Below are 19,232 nucleotides of genomic sequence, written 5' to 3'. Positions count from 1 at the left end.
TTTTCTTTTAGCCATGCATTCTGAAATTTAATAGATGAAGTGATACGATGTCTGAAGTTTGCTAGGGTGGGAGCAAGGAATGCATGGGCATATAGATTAAATGAGATTGGCCATGAGTTGCCACTTGTTGAAATTGGAAAATGAGTACAAGTTATTCTATTATTCTATTCTTCCCCATTTTTATATATGCTTGAATTTTCCCACAATAAATTTTAAAAGATGTTGAAGTTTTTGAAATCATTAGGACAGTTCAATTTCTGACTTGTCTACTCTTTATGGTCATTAGCAAATTCACTTTATCATAGCCCAAGTTTCTATCTTGCACCTTTAAGGAGTACCTCTCAAGGTAAAAACCACACTCTTATTAACTTGTAATTACAGACTTCCTTACTATTTAATGCTTTGTTAAGTAAACACTGCAATGTCATCTAATTAAATTCCTATGATGTTCTATAAAGTACTGGGCACAGTACTTACAAATCAGCTCACCTTAAAGAAGTCAATACTTAACAGCAATACATCATCTAATAGTTTCAGACACGAAAGGTTATACAAAACATGTTTTATTAAGTACAATTTCATATTTAGAACATTTAAAATTACAAATGTGATTAGATATTTAGGATACATAATTTATTCTTAAAATACATAAGTTATATACAGACATTAAAAAGTCAGTCTCCAAAATACTCAATAAAGATGTCTGGATGACACTTATAAAACTGACCTAGCAATTTTTTCTTCTCCTTGGCAGACAATTTTGAATCCTCATCAATAGTCTTTAGTAAATTCATTAGTTCATCCTTGGTTGTCTTCTGTGTATGGTCAGAATAATCACTTTGATCAATTCTCTGGCAATATATGTATCCTTTAAGATTAAAAGTAAAAGGTTCAGTTAATCTATTCCTCATATTTTTAAAAAAAAACAATATTTTTACATTTTTACATTTATATTCTTATTCCCCATTTTGTAAAATGCACTGAAGATGCTAAACACCGCTGAGTCTCTTACGCTGGTCAACTTACCTTTTTGACATAAGGACGCTCTCTGCTAAGTCTGGATAACTCTGAGGAGTTTTAAAGTCTAGTTGAAGTGCAACTACTTACAACAAAACACTTACAAATAAACACTAGGAATTTACCTTTGGAAGATCATGAAAATTGTATTTCTCAGATTACCTGTGTCTCTATTTGGATCTCTTCCTTTCTGAATGGCCATGAGTTTAACACTAACAATTTTATGTAGAGTTCCTGGAATCTTAACAAAAAAAAAAAAGAGAGAGAGAGAGAGAGAGAGAAGGGACACAAGAGATTATTCAAATGATTTTAATCCAGTTATCTACTACATAAACTCAATTTAACTACTTTCAGAATTTTACCTTAAAAACATCTTTTTGATGGTCCATTAAAAAGAGTACGAGAAGATCAGTTTTGCCTTTGGATAAATTTTTATTGTCAACAATCGCTTTTGAGAATATCCTTTTCACAACCATTCGGTTGTCACTCTATAAAAATAAAACAAAACATACCCAACAGTGTATATTTAAAAGAATGAATTTCATAGGGACACCTGGGTGGCTCAGTGGGTTAAGCCTCTGCCTTCAGCTCACGTCTTGATCTCAGGGTCCTGGGATCAAGCCTGGCATTGGGCTCTGTGCTCAGCAGGGAGCCTGCTTCCCCCCCACCCCGCCCCTGCCTACTTGTGACCTCTCTCTCTCAAATAAATAAATAAATAAAATGAGTTTAATAGAAGAGGCAATGTTGAATATTAATAGCCACTACTCATTTCAGCATACTTGATGCCAGTGTGAAATAATTTGACATGTGAGTCCTGTAAGTATCAAGACTACTCAAATACAATTCATGTTTAGACAAAACACTTACTTCTTTCTGTAATTTAAATTCAGAAGGATGTGCTGCAACAGCCATGAAATACAGTAGTCTTCTAAATTCTTCTCTATTTTGGGAGTCCAGAAGCTTTAAGAAGAGCTGAGTGGCTTCTAATGCTATTTCAGTCTTCCCGTTCACTTCAGCCAAAAGAAAAAACTGCTTTTAATTTTGACCAAATATGACTATCAAAGGGAACAAAATTCAAGGTAAAGCTGAAGCAAAACACTAAACTAACTCAAAACTATTTTCAAAAGCAAAACCAAATAAAACGACTAGGAATTACAATACATGACCAATGTCAACCATCAAGGCAGACTCCTAAATCCTTGTATAATCATTTTTGGATGTTAAATCAAGCTCCTGGCTTTGTAAATAAATCCCCAGCCTGCTTTTCATTAATCCAACACATTTCAAGGGTACACTATGTGTAAAGTAGTGATATATCCAACTCTACCTGAGAAAAATAGAAAGGAGTCTTTGAAACCCCCAATTTGTTTTCAACAAACCATGTGGAAGTGTTTGGCTCATTGGTAGCGGGGCAGAGTGTCTGCAACTTTGAAGACAATGAAGTGGGGGGGGGAGCGGAGGTGTTGGTAGAGCCTTCTAAAGAAGAGAACTGCCACACTAGACCTATTAAACCTCCAGTGAATAGGGCAGCTTTCTCCTGTGCCAACCAGAAGTAATTGCAGAGCTTGCTAAAGCCTCCTTCCAAGTGAGCCCTAGAAGTTTTGGAATAAACATACTTTCCATGAATTAATCCAGATCCACTTCGAGCTTAAAGTAGTGCCATTTTGGTTCATTTGGAGGATAATTAACTTTTTCCTGTTTCCTCCAAAAGACAAATTCCAGTATCCAGTAAGATCTTACTTACCTAAGAGTTCTGCAATGCCATTATGAACATCAGATAAGTGATTTAACAGAGGTTCCCTACTACTGTAATATTTGCCAATGGCATCAAACAGAAGTTCTTTCACTAAGTCTATCCTCTCTGGTTGCTCAGGGAAGTTTCTGCTTATGTCCACCACCATCTGGTCTGGAAGGTACTCTAAGCAGTCAGTTGCTGCAGAGAGCCATTCGTCTTCTCTATGGGGGAGAAGAGAATTATTTTTTAAAAAATCATCTGAATTATTTTAAAAAGCAAAGATAACAAATATACGCACAGTACCTAATGTACTACCTCTTTCAAGTCTGCCATGAGGATAAATTTCCATAGACTTAGATATAGATATGTGTAATTCTTTTTAAAATACAGCTAGATCATGTATCACAGACAAAAAGTTTGGCTTCATAGATCTTCCTTTTTCTTCTTGAAGAGGAAACAGAGGCTATCCACTATAAGACAAACTGAAAAGGATATCAAAATTCAAACTCTACTCTTTTTTTTTTTTTTTTAAAGATTTTATTTATTTATTTGACAGAGAGAGATTACAAGTAGGCAGAGAGGCAGGCAGAGAGAGAGGAGGAAGCAGGCTCCCCGCTGAGCAGAGAGCCTGATGCGGAACTCGATCCCAGGACCCTGAGATCATGACCTGAGCCAAAGGCAGCGGCTTAACCCACTGAGCCATCCAGGCGCCCCTCAAACTCTACTCTTAAAATGCCACCTGGGTAACCTCAGAAAAGCAGTGACTTTCAAGAAACAGAATTCTAGAATGATTTCTAGTACTCAACTTGGTAATATGCACTATATATTTATATGTATTTTGTATATGGTTTTAAAAAAGAACAATCGTGCTCTACCACTAGGAATCAGGACAACAAATTCTGCCAGCACCCAGGGGCATTACTTGGGGCAGGTCATGTCAGCTTTCTGCACGTCAGCTTCATCAAAGTCATCGTGAAGGTGCAGTGAGATGATCTCTAAGGTCGCTTCTAGCACAATTTCTAACTCTGTATTTAAAATGTAAGGTAATTATAAAACGTTTTCATATGTTGCTTCAGGTTGTAGAACTATGGGGCGCCTGGCCGGCTCAGTCGGCGGCTCATGCAACTCTTGATCTTGGCGTTGTGAGTTCAAGACCCTTAACAGGTGTAGAGATTACTTAAAAATAAAATCTTTAAAAACACTAGATTATAGAAATAGGATTTAAATTATTTCTTTTTTTTTTTTACAAGAATTACAGGTATGCGGGGCACCTGGGAGGCTCAGTCAGTTAAGTGTTCTAGACTCTTGATTTCAGCTCAGGTCATGATCTCAGGGTCATGGGACTGAACTCCACCTCCGGCTCCATGCTGAGGGCAGAGCCTGCTTAAGATTCTCTCTAGCTGGGGCGCCTGGGTGGCTCAGTGGGTTAAAGCCTCTGCCTTTGGCTCAGATCATGATCCCAGGGTCCTGGGATGGAGCCCCGCATAGGGCTCTCTGCTCAGCGGGGAGCCTGCCTTCCTCTCCCCCAACCCCGCCTGCCTCTCTGCCTACTTGTGATCTCTGTCAAATCAATCAATCAATAAATCTAATTTTAAAAATGAATATTAAAAAATGATGAAAATTACATCTGATTTTGACCGAGGTCATTCTGTTCTTCAATTTCCCAAGTCCTGATAATTATCAACTAATGCTTATCTGATGCTGTGGACAGAAGAATGCAAAAGATTATCTGAAAACCACCATCTAGGACTTTTCTTACAAACACCCTCAAATTATTGAGACAGATGTATTTCCACATACTGAGAGTCACTGTAAGCCTTGAGGATCCCGCGATCCAGATAGTTACTGCTGTTGACCAAGTCAGGTTGCCCCTTAGGCTGAGGTACTTTAGATACAACCTCTTGCTGTTTGAGTAAGGAGTCAAGAAGTGGAAGGTCTACAAGCTGCAGTAGACGTCCAATTGTTTCTTCTTGCCATACTTCATTAATAACTACACAGGAGAAATGACAAAGTAAAAAATAACAATATTTACTAAATGCTCACCATTTATTTGCCCAGGCAAGTCTAAGGTATAAATTTGTGGCAAAAGAAAAAAAAAAGAGAGAGAGAGAAGAGAAAGAGGAAAAAAGAAGAGGAGAAAAAAAGTCCATCTTATTTATGAAGTGGTTTCATAAAACAATTCAAGATTTGTGTAAAGTGTAGGAGAACAGACTTTGGACGACAGGAATTCTTTTCATTCTTTTACTGTAAAACCAATAGGGCAGAGATAAGAGATCAAGTCATATAACATGTTAATAAGGACTTTGGAAGAAAGAATGATTCATTATTCCATCTGAAAACTGGTCTGAAACTATTGGCTCCAGATTATTCCACTCAGGGTTTCCACAACTGGGATGGGGGAGGGAAGGTGGAAATCAGTCATTAATCTACATTCCATTGCCACAGACAAGGAAGAACATAAGAGTTCTGTTTATGTTTTAATGTGATTTTCAAAATTTTATTTAACCTAATAAAATGTTAGAGAAAGAAATATCTGAGAACATATTTTAAATAAATAAAAATCTGCACGCAAAACACTGCAGATTTGAACCTCTGCCAGCTGATAGGACAAAAGTCAGTGTTCAAGAGTTGCAACACTGATCTATTTGTTAAAGATAATAGACCTCTGTTAAAACTTAATATAAACAGCTTTAATACACAGTGTACTCTTTCTTCGTGCTCTGACTATTTAAATTCTAATAAAGGTTAAGACTGAAAAGTTTTAAATAACTTATTTTATCTGAAGTTGGTCTTCTATTTCTTACTTGTATCATCTTTACTTACCTTGTGGAGACAAGGTTGCAGAGATGTTTACAGGAGGGGAGTTAGTAGGCTTTAAACTCAGATTTTCCCACAGATCCTCTAAACTTGCTGATTTGATATCAGATGACTTAAATAATGCACCTGAATACCTAAAATGAATTTATTTTTTAAATTACTGTTTATTAGTAAGTTCAGAGAAATACTTTACTATCAGAGAGCTGAATTTCTACAAAGTTCATGTATTTCAGAGCAAAAACACAACAAATGCAAATTCTAAGAGTAGAATACAAAAATATCCACCTTCTCTCTCAAGCCTAAATATACATATGCTAAATTTTCCTTTGAATATTCAGATTTAAGTAATTTGATGACTAAAATTTTGATCTCCAATTTTAAAACATAATCTAACTTTAACAGCTTACTGTTTTTAATCACTCGTCTCTATTTTGGGGGCATTTTTTGGTGGCTAGGGCTCATCGTTTTCCACATATAGGCCTATAATCCTTTATACACAATTTTGAAACCCCAAAAGCTGTGAGAAATCTGAAGTTTATTCAGAACTCAGATGGTGACAAAACTTGTCCCGCCCGCATAGTCTTTACTTATCCCAGTTAGTATGACTATTTTGTTTACCACAGAAATATTACTGCATTTGGTTACCAGATGCTCTCCCAGATCCATCGAGGAGGGCCATCTAATATATGGTCTATGTACAAAATTATCTTTTTAAAACCTCCAAAGTTCCGGGGCGCCTGGGTGGCTAGTGGGTTAAAGCCTCTGCCTTCGGCTCAGGTCATGATCCCAGGGTCCTGGGATCGAGCCCCGCATCGGGCTCTCTGCTCAGTGGGGAGCCTGCTTCCTCCTCTCTCTGACTGCCTCTCTGCCTACTTGTAATCTCTGTCTGTCAAATAAATAAATAATTAAAAAAAAAAAAAAAAAAACCTCCAAAGTTCCAAATTTCTAAATGCACATGCCTCCAATGGTTTCAGATAAAAAATGTACACCTGCGTTTGGAAAGCAGTGATTTTGCCCTATCTTACCCTCACATTTCCGTCCTATATAGAGAGGTAAAAGTTATCATCTTCTAAATAGAGTGTTGAAACTTAAGACATTAAGATATTTGAAACACTAAATAACACTAAATTTGATACATGATACATTAAAAATAACTAAAAGTTGGTAACACTAAAACCCTTTGGGTCAGATCTGAATTAGAAGAGCTTCGGTTAGGGGCGCCTGGGTGGCTCAGTAGGTTAAAGCCTCTGCCTTTGGCTCAGGTCATGATCCCAGCGTCCTGGGATTGAGCCCTGCATCGGGCTCTCTGCTCGGCAGGGACCCTGCTTCCTCCTTTCTCTCTGCCTGCCTCTCTGCCTATCTGTGATCTCTCTCTGTCAAATAAATAAATAAAATCTTAGGAAAAAAAATAAAAAGGAAGAGCTCCAGTTACATGATCACCTCTACAAGTTTTGCTGAAAGAAATAAAAGGGAAACGTTTTATTTCATGACAAATAACCAAGTTAATGTACTTATCACCAACACCCATTTCAAGCACTGGGCTCTATAGCTCTGTCCCCCAGTGTCCCTTGACATGATTCCTTCCTCCCCAGTGGAGCTCACTGTACCCTCATCTGCAGATGGCAATGCTGCAGTAGATTCCTAACTGGCTCTCCTCGTTAGGCTGTCCATATGGCTGCCAGGATGACCTTTCTAAAATACACTGTCATTTTCTGTGGTCTCCCCAACATCTGTATGACTGATTGCAAACTCCTTATGTCATATGAAATCCTCTGCATTCTGGGTCCCACGTACCTTTCATACTTCACATCTGCCATGTCCTGGATTCCAGTGATAACCCACTTGCCTCCCTTCCACCCTTCTTCCCTCCCTCCCCTTTTCTATTGTTCTTTGTGTATAAACCCTCTTACATGTTTTTACACTGCGATTGTGAATTGAAGCAGGAAAAAAAATAAAAATCTGTTGATTATTCTGCTAAATATAAAATATGAATAAGTAGGAATTCCAGGAGATAACCAAATAGAAATTCACTGTATCCTGTCAAATATCCCCACAGACCCAGCCATTAGCCTAGTTTACAGTTTCCAAAAGAACATAAAGCCGGTCAGCCTCTCACTAAAAAGTAAATGAAAGCCTGCCAATATCCCCAGGATAGTCCAACATTTCATACAAACCTGGAAGGTGAATATAGTTTATTCTCTTTGCCCGACTGACTGTCTTGACTAGGTACAGTTGTGAATCTATAAAGGCTGCAACTACTATCTTCAAATGTAGGTTTCTTGTCTTTGCCGAAGACTTTGGTTGGAACTGCTTCAAATACTTTGTAGTCCATAAGTGCCTGACACACTCTCACCACTTTGGCCCGAGGAATATCCACATCACCGAAATATTTATTCTGAATTAGGTGAGAGAAAATGACATCCACAGCCTCTGAACCAACGAAGCAGTCATTGTGTCTTTTTAAATGGTGTCTTCGCCTCTTCACTTCCACCTGTGTTTGCAGAGTGTTAATAATGCTGCTCCACACATAGGTGGCTCCGAATGGTTTCTGGGCCACACTGAAACCTGCAGTGGGAAAAATGCAGAGTAACCTTGTTCACTAATAATCAGGTCCAATTCAAAAAGTGGCAATTTCCAAAGTTATTAATGAAGAACAGTTATGAGGTCAGCTTGTTGCCCAACTTTTCATCAGTAGCGCCTACTGTATGGCGAACACTGTTCTACGGACTAAGATACATCGGTGAGCAAAACAAAGTCCCCGTTCTCACGGACTCTACTTTGTGGGAAGATACAGACAATATGTGGATGTTGGACGAATGCTGGGGGCGGGGCAGGGGGGGCGGTGGTGGTAATAAAGACTGGTGAGGAGGAGAACATGATTTTGGAGGAGATGTCTGGAAAGATCTGACAAGGTGGTATGTGAGCAGAAGCCGGAGTAAAACCAGGAAGCAAGGTGTGCAGATATCTGGGGAAAGGGCAGAGGGAACAGGAAGAACAAAGGCCCGAGAAACAAGTGCGCTTGGCCAGGAGATGAGGAACAAGGCCAACATGGCCTGCGTGGGTAACCAGGGAGAGAACAGTAGGAAGTCAGATCAGAGGGGACTGGAAATGGTCTTTGGGGTGGGGGAGTGCAGATCAAGTAGGTCCTTGAGGCAGTTACGAATTATGTGGAAGGAACTCTATTAAGTGCCTCACATTTAGACCATTAGCAATGCTATGAGGCAGATATAATCTCTATTTGAGAGATGGAAAACAGATGCACAGAGTTTAAGCGTAACTTCCAGACATACCGTAAGAGGTGCTACTGGAATTTGGCTCATGGGCTGCATCATTTAAAAGCATTTATCGGTAAATAGGTAGATGGATAGTTATACACACACACACACACACACACACACGCGCGCGCGCGCGCGAGTTAGAATAAACGAATATTTTAATTTTTTTAAATTTATTTATTTATTTATTTATTTATTTATTTTTTAAACGAATATTTTTAAAGCTTCCTATTATGCAGGCCTAGGAGTTAAGTACTTTGTGCAGGGAAGACTGCTTTCTGCCCAACAGCTCACAGCCTACCACAAAGAGAGGAAAAGCCCAGAAACTGAGCAAGATCTTAGCAAAACAGAAAAGAAAGAAAACATGCTTTCAAAAAGTTACACATTTTTCCTCATTATAATAAATGGATATTTGGCAAAACTACAAAGAAAAGGAGAAACAATTAGGAAAAAAATGGACCTTAGTTTTAATAAGCTGATGGAACAGAGTCTAGCTAATCATCAGCTCGTTGGCCAGCTGGCTGACTTTTTTTTTTTAAAGATTTTATTTATTTATTTATTTATTTATTAAAGATTTTATTTATTTATTTGAGAGAAAGACAGTGAGAGAGAGCATGAGTGAGGAGGTCAGAGAGCGAAGCAGACTCCCCATGGAGCTGGGAGCCTGATGTGGGACTCGATCCCGGGACTCCGGGATCATGACCTGAGCTAAAGGCAATCGTCCAACCAACTGAGCCACCCAGGCGTCCCTAAAGATTTTATTTATTTATTTGACAGCGAGATCACAAGTAGGCAGAGAGGCAGGCGGGGGGGGGGGGGGGGGGAGGAGTGTTTGAGGGGGCAGGGAAGCAGGCTCCCTGCTGAGATTCGATTTGATGCATTCGATTCAATGCGGGGCTCAATCCCAGGACCCAGGGATCATGACCTGAGCAGAGGCCTTAACCCACTGAGCCACCCAGGCACCCTGGCTTGCTCTCTTTTTACATAAACAGAGAGTATGCCTTTTTTGTGTTATACCTTTCAGTGATCCTCGGAATACACAGTGGTTCTAATTTTTAAGCTCCCAGTTTTGTTAAGTGTATTACTTTCTATATTTTTAGGATACTCTGACAGAGAAGTTGAAAACTTATTATGTCCCTTAAGATCAGGTACAAAGGAAAACTACGCATCAGCACAAATATAAGGAATAACGAGCTATAACCAAAGAAACTGCTACCTGAAACTACCTTCCTGCCTTTTTAGAAAAAATAGAATGTATGAGATGAAGGTAAAGTTGAGTTCCTGAAAGACATTAAAACTCCATTTAATGTGCTAGGGTTATAAATTTTAAGTAGGTCATTCAGTCTTTTATATTATAATAAAAGAATCCCAGTGGGCCATCACACTGTATCCACTTACAGTGTCATTTTGTAGCTACTAGAAATTTTAACATCTTCACCATGAAAATTACTAACATACACGCAGGCATACACATAACATCCTTTACTATTTGTATACCTCCCTTACCAAAAGTAGATGGGTAATTTAACTATCTACCAATTATTATGTTGGTTTAAAATAATCAGCAAGACTGTTTTTATATTTTAAAATTCAAGATACTTCATAATCCAGTAACAAACAAAGAAGGCAGTAATTGATGTTAGTTTTCCAAATATCATGTGAGCAGTTTTAAGGACTGAATTATGGAGAATCAATTAGATAAACCACACCGGTAAGAGATTTACTACCGGCACAGTATTTAATATCTACTGAACAGAGCAAGAATGGAGCATTTGATGAAATCTTAAAGCCTGTCCAGCTCATTCCTGGTGTCTAGAACCCAGGAGTAGCTGCACTGTTTCCAGCCACAGTAACTAAATAAAAGGAGTGTTCATAGTTAATATTCATTTTTTTAAAGATTTTGTTTATTTATTTGACACAGAGAGAGAGATCACAAGTAGGCAGAGAGGCAGGCAGAGAGAGAGAGGGAGAAGCATGCTCCCCGCTGAGCAGAGAGCCCGATGCAGGCTCAATCCCAGAACCCTGAGATCGTGACCCGAACCAAAAGCAGAGGCTTTAACCCCCTGAGCCACCCAGGCGCCCTCACAGTTAATATTCTTAACTTCTTAAAATACTAGAGATTATAGCTGAGATTTAAATGAACTTAATGTCTGCTCTTTAGCCTTTCCAAATATTCATTATTATTAATAACAACTCACGTTTTAGTAAATATGAAAAGCTCTGCCTTCTCTTATTGAATCCTGATAAACTTTCTCTGAAATAGTTGTTAATAATCTTATTTTGAGGAAATCGAGGCTCATGAGTTAAATAAACCCAGTTTCACAGGTAGTAAATATACGCTTTTTCTAGTTCTCAAATGTAAGTATATTAAATCACCAGAAGGTTTTAGCATCAACTTTTCATTGAAGACTAGGATTAAGTGAAAGAGCTTTAAGTGAGCCAATGAGATTAGAAGAAACAAAAAACTTAAAGATTTGTGAGCCCTCCCCCCCACCAAAGAAAAAGATTGTGAACCCTTAACAAAGCTATTTAAAACAGCAGCCGTGGGCGGCTGGGTGGCTTAGCTGGTTAAGCACCTGCCTTCGGCTCAGACCATGATCTCAAGGTCCTGGGATCGAGTCCTGCATCAGCCTCCCTGATCAGTGGGGAGCCTGCCTCTCCCTCTCCTTTTGCCCCTCCCCCAACTGATGATCCCCCCCAATATATAAATAAAACCTTAAAAAAAAAAAGCAGTCATTAAATAAACAAATAAATAAATAAATGCCATAGCCGTTAGTCCTAAAATAAAGTAGGATATCATAAATTCTATAATACATACAAGCCACAGTACACAGGAGTAGAAGAGGAGAGGAAAATAAGATTCAAATGTGTAGAGATCAGAGGGCGTTTTAAGTAGCAGTGAAATAGACTTCTGGCTGGTAATGATATTAAATTTGAAACACCTCAGTCCTAAGAGTTGAGCTACAAGTAGGTAAGGATAAAAATCCTAAAAATTAAGGCTGAATCACTTACTAATTAGAGATCAACAGGACAACAGAAGGGGGTAGGAGGGAGGGGATATACACAGCTTCAGTGACAAAGGCTAATCTTCAGAGGGGAAGTAAGAAGAATAAATTTCCGCATATTAACTTGCTGCTTAAATATGGGAAATCAGGAAGTTCTACAGGTTGGATAACACAGTATAAAAGATTAAAGAACAGGTTAGAGCAGGAGAGTAGGCACCTCTGAGCCACACAATGTTTCCAGAGTCCTCTAGGCATGATACAATTCAGTCCTTTCAGGTCCCCTCTGTTCTCACTGACCATTAATTCCCAACACTGCAACCTGGGATATTTCCCCTTAAGCATCACCACCCACAGACCCAAACCAGCTCATGTTCATACAAATACTTTAATACATAACATAACCTGCACTTGACAAGTACATGTGCCAAAACCCACACCAGGATAACCTGTTTTTTTAATGCTGACTTCACCAGTTGAACATAGATCCCCCACATGCTGGTTTGAAACTTATTTATCATCATCGAAGAGTTGAAGTGAATATGGGTATAGCAGACCACGGCCCAGTGAGACAAATTACTGTGACTTCTGAACAGGATTCAAGAGACCAGAAGTAGACAAAGAGTGCTTTGTAAGTCTAGCATCAAATTTCAGCTTCAGCTTGTCCCCAGCTCTCACTTGCATATGAGCTAGACATTTCTTTAAAAGTCATCACTATCTAATTACTAGTGATGCTCACCTTAAACCAGGTGCCCCAGTCGGTTAAGCATCTGGCTCCTGATTTGGGCTCAGGTCATGAGCTCAGGGTTGAGAGAGGGAGCCCCACATGGGGCTCTGTGCTGGGCATGGAGCCTGCTTGAGATTCTCTCTCACCCTCTGCTCCTGCCCCAACCCACTCTCTCCCCCTTCTCTAAAATAAATAAATTAATAAAATCAGATTCAGCACTATCTGTGCCTTGATGCTTCCTTTGGTCACAAATGTTCTAAAAGCATCATGATGAAAGGATCAAAGAGGGACGCCTGGGTGGCTCAGTTGGTTGAGCAGCTGCCTTCGGCTCAGGTCATGATCCCAGCGTCCTGGGATCGAGTCCTACATCGGGCTCCTTGCTCAGCAGGGAGCCTGCTTCTCCCTCTGCCTCTGCCTGCCTCTCTGTCTGCCTGTGCTCGCTCTCTCTCCCTCTCTCTCTGACAAATAAATAAATAAAATAAAATCTTTAAAAAAAAAAAAGGATCAAAGAGTCTAGAGATTAGCTGTGATGACCTTGGATAAGAGAATTAACCTCTATAGGTTGGTTTCTTCATTCACTGATACAAGAGCTGAACACTGTGTTTAAGATTGGTTTCAGGTCTAAACATCTGATTATAGGATTTCAGAGACTGAAATTCTACCCATTTCCATTTAGAGATGGACACTGAACACCACAGAAAATATGGTAAGAAATGAGGAATAGGAACAAATGTGACCTTATAAAAAGCTTTTTGGAAGGTGGCCTAACAAGAGGCTCAGAAATTGTTTTAAACTAGATCTATAACATACTGTGCTCATAAGCCCTATATAAATCTAGGTTAGTTAACATTCATTTTTCAAGCACTCATCTTTATTTGCTTGAAAGCAATACTTATTTTTCAAAACGAAGACCTGCCCTTTGCATGTATTTGAAATCTATCCAAAAAAGTTTACCAACCATAAAAAGAAGTTAAATTTCTGATACTGAACTCTGATATATATGTGTAATACTAATATCTTCCCTTCTACAAATACACACTAAATACTCAAGTTATTGAAATAATTCCTTAAAAGATCAAGTCATAAGGCAGACATGTCAAGAAATTACACTTATTCAGAAGTTACAAAGGGATAATCAGCTTCAGCTATGATCTGCAGAACACACCTCCCACAGCCCTGCTGGTGAAACCGACCTAAGGACATAAACAATTCTATAGTCACTTCAAATTAGTAGGATTATTCACCTGAGAAGATCATACACACATTACAAAAGTGGATCCCACTGCAAGGTAAACGCACAGAGAATTATGAAAAAAAATTTAAAAAAAGCTACTTCTAAATGAACATGTAACAATCTCCTTTTCCTTCTTGGGCTTTAGAATGCCCCTACCCTACAGGGAAAAAAAAAAAAAAAAAAAAAAGAATTCAGATAGCTCATGTTAGGCAATTTTCACAAAACTTGGACAGCAAGCTAATGCCTTTTTTTTAAGATTTTATTTGTTTATTTGACAGACAGATCACAAGTAGGCAGAGAGAGAGGGGGAAGCAGACTCCCTGCTGAGCAGAGAGCCCAATGGGACTCAATCCCAGGACTCTGAGAGCATGACCTGAGCTGAAGGCAGAGGCTTCACCCACTGAGCCACCCAGGCGCCCCTAATGCCTTTTTTTCAAATGTCCTTACAATTCACGAAAGTTCAAATTCTTTAATTGCCTTATAGACTGCCTCACATACTAGATTTGGATATTCAATACTTGTGAGTGGTAGATGATTGCCAACTACTAAACATTTTTAAAGGAGAGTTAATGCAGTGGTTCTTACTGAATGATTTTATAGTTACCTAGATACCTGGCAATGTCTGGAGCCATTCTTGGTTGTCCCAGGCTGAGGAAGGGGAAGTGCTACTGGCATTTAGTGAGCAGAGGGGCTAGGGACGCTGCCAAACACAGGCCAGCCCTCACAACAGAGAAAATGTCAATAGTGCCCACAGTTCAGAAAGTGTGGGTTAACTGAATAGTATTAGGATATGAAAACTTGTGTTAATGCAGCAGGCACAGCGCTCTTTTCTGTGGATACAAAGAGTAAGACCAAAGCATGAGTTCTGGAGTCCCAGATACCTGATTTCTATTCTCGGCCCCATCATTTACTAATAATGCAATCCTGGCCAAACAGCCTAACTTTTCTGTTGCAAAACAAGAGCTAGGTCCACTTCCCTCAGTTACCGTGAGGATCACAGGAGACAATATTCGCTAAGTGGCTAACATCAGTACTCAGCAATGAACAGACGTGTAACTCCAAACAGAGTGGGAAACTGTCACAATTTGAAGAGCCTAAAGATTCAATGTAATATGATATCCCCTCCTTTTTTAAAAAATTTTATTTATTTGACAGAGAGAGAGAGAGCGAGAGAGGGAACATAAGCAGAGGAAGTGGGAGAGGAAGAATCGGGATCCCTGCTCTGCTCTGCAAAGAAGAGCCTGATGTGCGGCTCCATCCCAGACCCTGGGATCATGACCTGAGCCAAAGGCAGATGCTTAACTGACTGAGCCACCCAGGAGCCCCTGTAATGTAATATCCTGAATGGGATCCTGGAACAGAAAAAGAACATTAGGCAAAAATTAATGAAATCTGAGTAAAGTATGGACTTCAGCTCATAAGTATGTGTTAACTTTGGTTCATTAATTGTGACAAACGTACTATACAAAGGTAAGATGTTAATAGTAAGGAAAAAATGAGTAAAGGGCAGATGGGAACTCTATATACCAACTTCATGACTTTTCTGTAAATCTAAATCTATTCTAAAATTCTAAAAGTTTATTTAAAAAGTAAAAAGAAAAGGGAAGGTATCTTACTTCTTCCCTCCTCTGAACTAAGGGGACAGTCTCTACCTTCAGAGTTTTATCCTTTATTCATATCACCTGAGGATGTCAGGCTTTAAACAGAATTCAATAAATAAAGTCTGCCAGCAGATTAAGACAAGATGTGTCACATACCAGAGGATTTAACTCTTCATCAGAAAATAATAAATAAATCCTAAGTCATTTAGTCATGAGCGTCTGCCTTCAGCTCCAGTTGTGATCCCAGGGTCCTGAAATAGGCCCCAAGTTGGTCTCCCTGCTCAGCAGGAGGCCTGCTTCTCCCATTCCCTGTGCTCCTCCCCCCATTCATGCTCGTTCGCTCGCTCTCTCACACTTGCGCTCTCTCTCAAATAACATTTTTTTAAAAAAATCATAAGTCATTTAGGATTAAAGAGAATTTTTTAAAAAGATTTTATTTATTTATTTGACAGAGATCACAAGTAGGCAGAGAGGCAGGCAGGGAGAGAAGAGGAAGCAGGCTCCCTACTGAGCAGAGAGCCTGATGCGGGGCTCGATCCCAGGACCCGGAGACCATGACCTGAGCAGAAGGCAGAGGCTTTAACCCACTGAGCCACCCAGGTGCCCCGGATTAAAGAGAATTTCAAGAATTTTTTTTTTTTTCAAGAGGTCTTAAAACATTACTCACAGAACTGCCAAGACAAAAGAAAAGAACTTATCTACACATTAACCAAAACCTTATGAAAAGAGATAAATGTAGAGAACTGAGATTTGGGTGTTCAAATAGGCAGCTGTGACTGAGTGGGAAAAACCTGCTAGACACTGATAGCAATACGCAATGCTTTTACTGTATATTGGTTTTGGTAGTCCAAAGTTTGCTTTCCTCTTGTGTGGTATTAGAGATGTCAGGCTAAACCTGAGACTGCCTCTAAAAAGAAGGCTACAAGTAGGTAAAGGATGTAAAAGAAATCTTTTTAAATAAGAACAATTTTAAAACAGGCTAAGAGAAGTATCCACAAAAGTAGGCATTGGTCCCTACTTTAATTGAGACAGATTAATGAGACAGCATATGGGAAGTACTTTGAGCTCCCTGGAAAAGTGATACCAGGTGAATTCCAAGAATTAGGTTACAGTATGAAGGGATAACAGGATAACACACCACTTTCTTGTCTATATTGAAAGGCAAATATCTTCAAGTGCTGATGGCTAGCTTATAGCATTCATTTCTTCTACATAAATCAGGTCCTCTGGTCACTACAGCCCCTTTAGATGTGGAAAGAGTAACTATTCGGTAGAGAATGAAGAGTACAAAGCTGCTGGCAGCACACAGAAAGCCAGTTGCAAGGAACCAAGAAGCACAGGCTCCTATTACTGTGCTCCCTGGGACTGTGACAGGGAACTAAAGGGTGGAAGAGGGATTAACAAATGCGAACAGGTAGAGTTCCAACTCTAGCAAGCAAAACAAATGAGAAAAGGCAGGGGGCCCTTCTCTGCCCACTGCACCTGCCAGGCAGGAAACTGGTCTTTTCCTTGGGTTTAGATCTGCTTACCAGCACCTCAGCTCTTCCCTCGGAGAGTCGCCTACTTAATTTTGAAGATACATACTCCCTTATGCCATCTAAGAACCTGTTCACAAATGCCCAAAGCTCAGAACTGGTATTTCAGCTGTTAAAGAAGACAGGGTGCTACGGTTCTAATCACTTAAAAGTTGGCAATTGCTTTCACTCAGAGAGTAAGCCTAAAGACTTCCCAAGACGGTTTCCAATTTTGAATTCTCAAATGAATGAATCCCTTCTCTTCACAATGTAAAACAAAGAGAAATTCTGAATGTAGCCATCATACGCTTATCTGATCCTTTAAATTGGTGGAGAAAAGGTCAATATTATGATTGTGCTTAGAAAAGTAGCTCTCTATCACAATTTATTGGCATTTTGAAGATTAAAAGGAGTATTAGTAATTGTAAGTCGACACAAGACTGGAACCATTGAGATGGACCCAAATGACCTGAGTCAATTCACTGACTACTGTCATCTTGAGGAAGGAGTCAATTTCACTAGTAGGTATTTTCCAAAGGAAACGTTTTTGCCGGATAGGGAACCTACAGCCCACACAGCAGATACAGAAAGGGGGAAAGTTGTATCTGCTCTAGAAAGGGGGAAAAAAAAAAAAAAAAAAAAAGGCTGTGTTGTGTGAATATCTTTACTGAGTTGTAATATGCTAGGATCAGAATTTAGAATTGGTTATCCCTTCCGTTCATTTGTTTGGATATTCAAAGAAAGCAAAAGGGTAAGCAAGCTATCCCCAAAGATACGATTAAGCTGGTGGCAGAGTTCACCAACGTCTCTCCTAAGGTCACAAAACCATTAAAAAAAAAAAAAAACAAAAAAAAGTTCAAAACTTCTATTCACTGAAATACTCCTTATCCAGAAAATTTAACGAATAAATACTTTTTATGCCAAGTTCCTTCCCATCGAACAAAAAACACTCATCACTCCCAGGAAGTCTGGAGAACAGAGTGGGCAAGAGAGGCGCTCGGTCCCTGGCCATATTGCGGGGCCGAGGTTCGTGCTTGAGACAGAAGGCGAAGAGCCATCGAGGTCCGGAGATACTCGCTACGCGTAACGCCGTGGAGCCCGTCTGGAGACCGAGTGAGAGCGCCTGGCACGCAGCGGGCCATTGACGAGCGCGCGGCGACGTTCAAGTTGGGGAACTAAGCAAAAGCTGGGCTGTGAGGGCGGCAGGGTCTGCCGGCCGAAGCCCACCGCCGGAGAGGGATCCAATTCGCCGACACCGAGAGGTACCCGCCCGAGTGGTTACAGCTGCGCCGACGCGCTGGACCCGACGGGGTCCCGGTCCAGCGCGAGAACCGCAGCCTAAGCCCCTCTCCCCCAGCGCCCCCCAGCCCGGGCCGGCCCGGACCCCCTACACGCCCCGGACAGGGGTCCTCAGCACCTACCCGGAGGCCTCTGCGCCGGGCTATGGAGAGCCGACAGGTTCAGCGCCGCCGCCTTCTCCCGCACCGTAGCCATGGCCGTGGCTGCCAGCTCGCCAGCACCACCGACCGCGGCACCGCAGAGTCAGCGCCTGCCGCTCCGCCGCCTGTTAACTGGCCCAGGACGGGGCGGGGCTGCCGTCAGGTCCCGCCCCCGCCCCGCCCGGCCCCGCCTAGGGCGCCGCGCGCCACGGATCACGTGGCTGTCGCAGACGCGTGGAACCTGCCGCCCGAGGGCCGGGAAAAGGTGCGGACTCCGCGGTCCTTGACTGCGCTACTCGCTTGTGATGAGGAAGGTAGCCGAGCAGGGAGCACTTCGGTGTGGGCCCGGTGACTGGCGCCGACACCTACGCGACCCGCTTCCCGCCGTCGCTCGGCGCCTCCTAAGCGCGGGCAGCAGTTGGCGCCCGGCAGGCCCAGCGCACCTGGGTGCAAACCATGTCCCGCGGTTGATTAGTTCTGGGACGCAGCAAGTGGCTTAACTGCTCCTGTGCCTCAGGGCCCTCACCTGTGGCGTGGGGTTTGTTTTGTTTTTTTCTTTTTAAGTGGGCTCCACACCCAACTTGGACTCCAAGGGGGGCTTAAACTCAGGACTCTGTGATTAAGACCTGAGCTGAAACGGAGTCTGAAGCTTAAACGACTGAGTCACACATACCCCTCTCCAGCACCCTTGGAGCGGAGTTTGTCGTTGGGGTTTTTTTTGTTGTTGGTTTTGTTTTTTGAAGATTTTATTTATTTGAGAGAGAGAGCAGGGCTTGGAGCAGAGGGAGAGGGAAATAATGTCGAGCAGATTCTGGGCTGGGTGCAGAGCCAATCCCGGGACCCCAAGATCATGACCTGAGCAGAAACCAAG

At 41.0% G+C, this 19,232-nt stretch overlaps 1 protein-coding gene across 1 annotated transcript; it reads right to left on the bottom strand.

The window, feature by feature from the left end:
- Positions 1 to 545: 545 nt before the first annotated feature.
- On the bottom strand, positions 546 to 18,449 carry DEPDC7 (DEP domain containing 7). The gene is made up of 9 exons (XM_044259035.1): positions 18,344 to 18,449; positions 7,744 to 8,134; positions 5,576 to 5,703; positions 4,553 to 4,742; positions 2,762 to 2,973; positions 1,885 to 2,027; positions 1,380 to 1,505; positions 1,180 to 1,258; positions 546 to 868 (listed from the first exon to the last, which is right to left on the bottom strand). The coding sequence occupies exons 1-9, from the start codon at positions 18,414 to 18,416 to the stop codon at positions 675 to 677; spliced, it is 1,536 nt and encodes a 511-aa protein (XP_044114970.1). The 5' UTR covers positions 18,417 to 18,449; the 3' UTR covers positions 546 to 674.
- Positions 18,450 to 19,232: the final 783 nt, after the last annotated feature.

This window comes from Neovison vison, chromosome 7 (genome assembly GCF_020171115.1).
Source record: "Neovison vison isolate M4711 chromosome 7, ASM_NN_V1, whole genome shotgun sequence".
NCBI lineage: Eukaryota > Metazoa > Chordata > Mammalia > Carnivora > Mustelidae > Neogale > Neogale vison.
The sequence above is the reverse complement of the archived record's forward strand: the minus strand, read 5'-3'. Positions and strand labels throughout refer to the sequence as shown.

Coding starts and splice junctions, on each gene's coding strand:
- DEPDC7 (XM_044259035.1), bottom strand. CDS start 18,416: ATGGCTACGGTGCGGGAGAAGGCGGCGGCGCTGAACCTGTCGGCTCTC. Junction 5,704..7,743: donor AAACTATATTCACCTTCCAG/GTTTGTATGAAA, acceptor AATTCATTTTAG/GTATTCAGGTGCATTATTTA. Junction 2,028..2,761: donor TGGCATTGCAGAACTCTTAG/GTAAGTAAGATC, acceptor TTTTGGCTGAAG/TGAACGGGAAGACTGAAATA.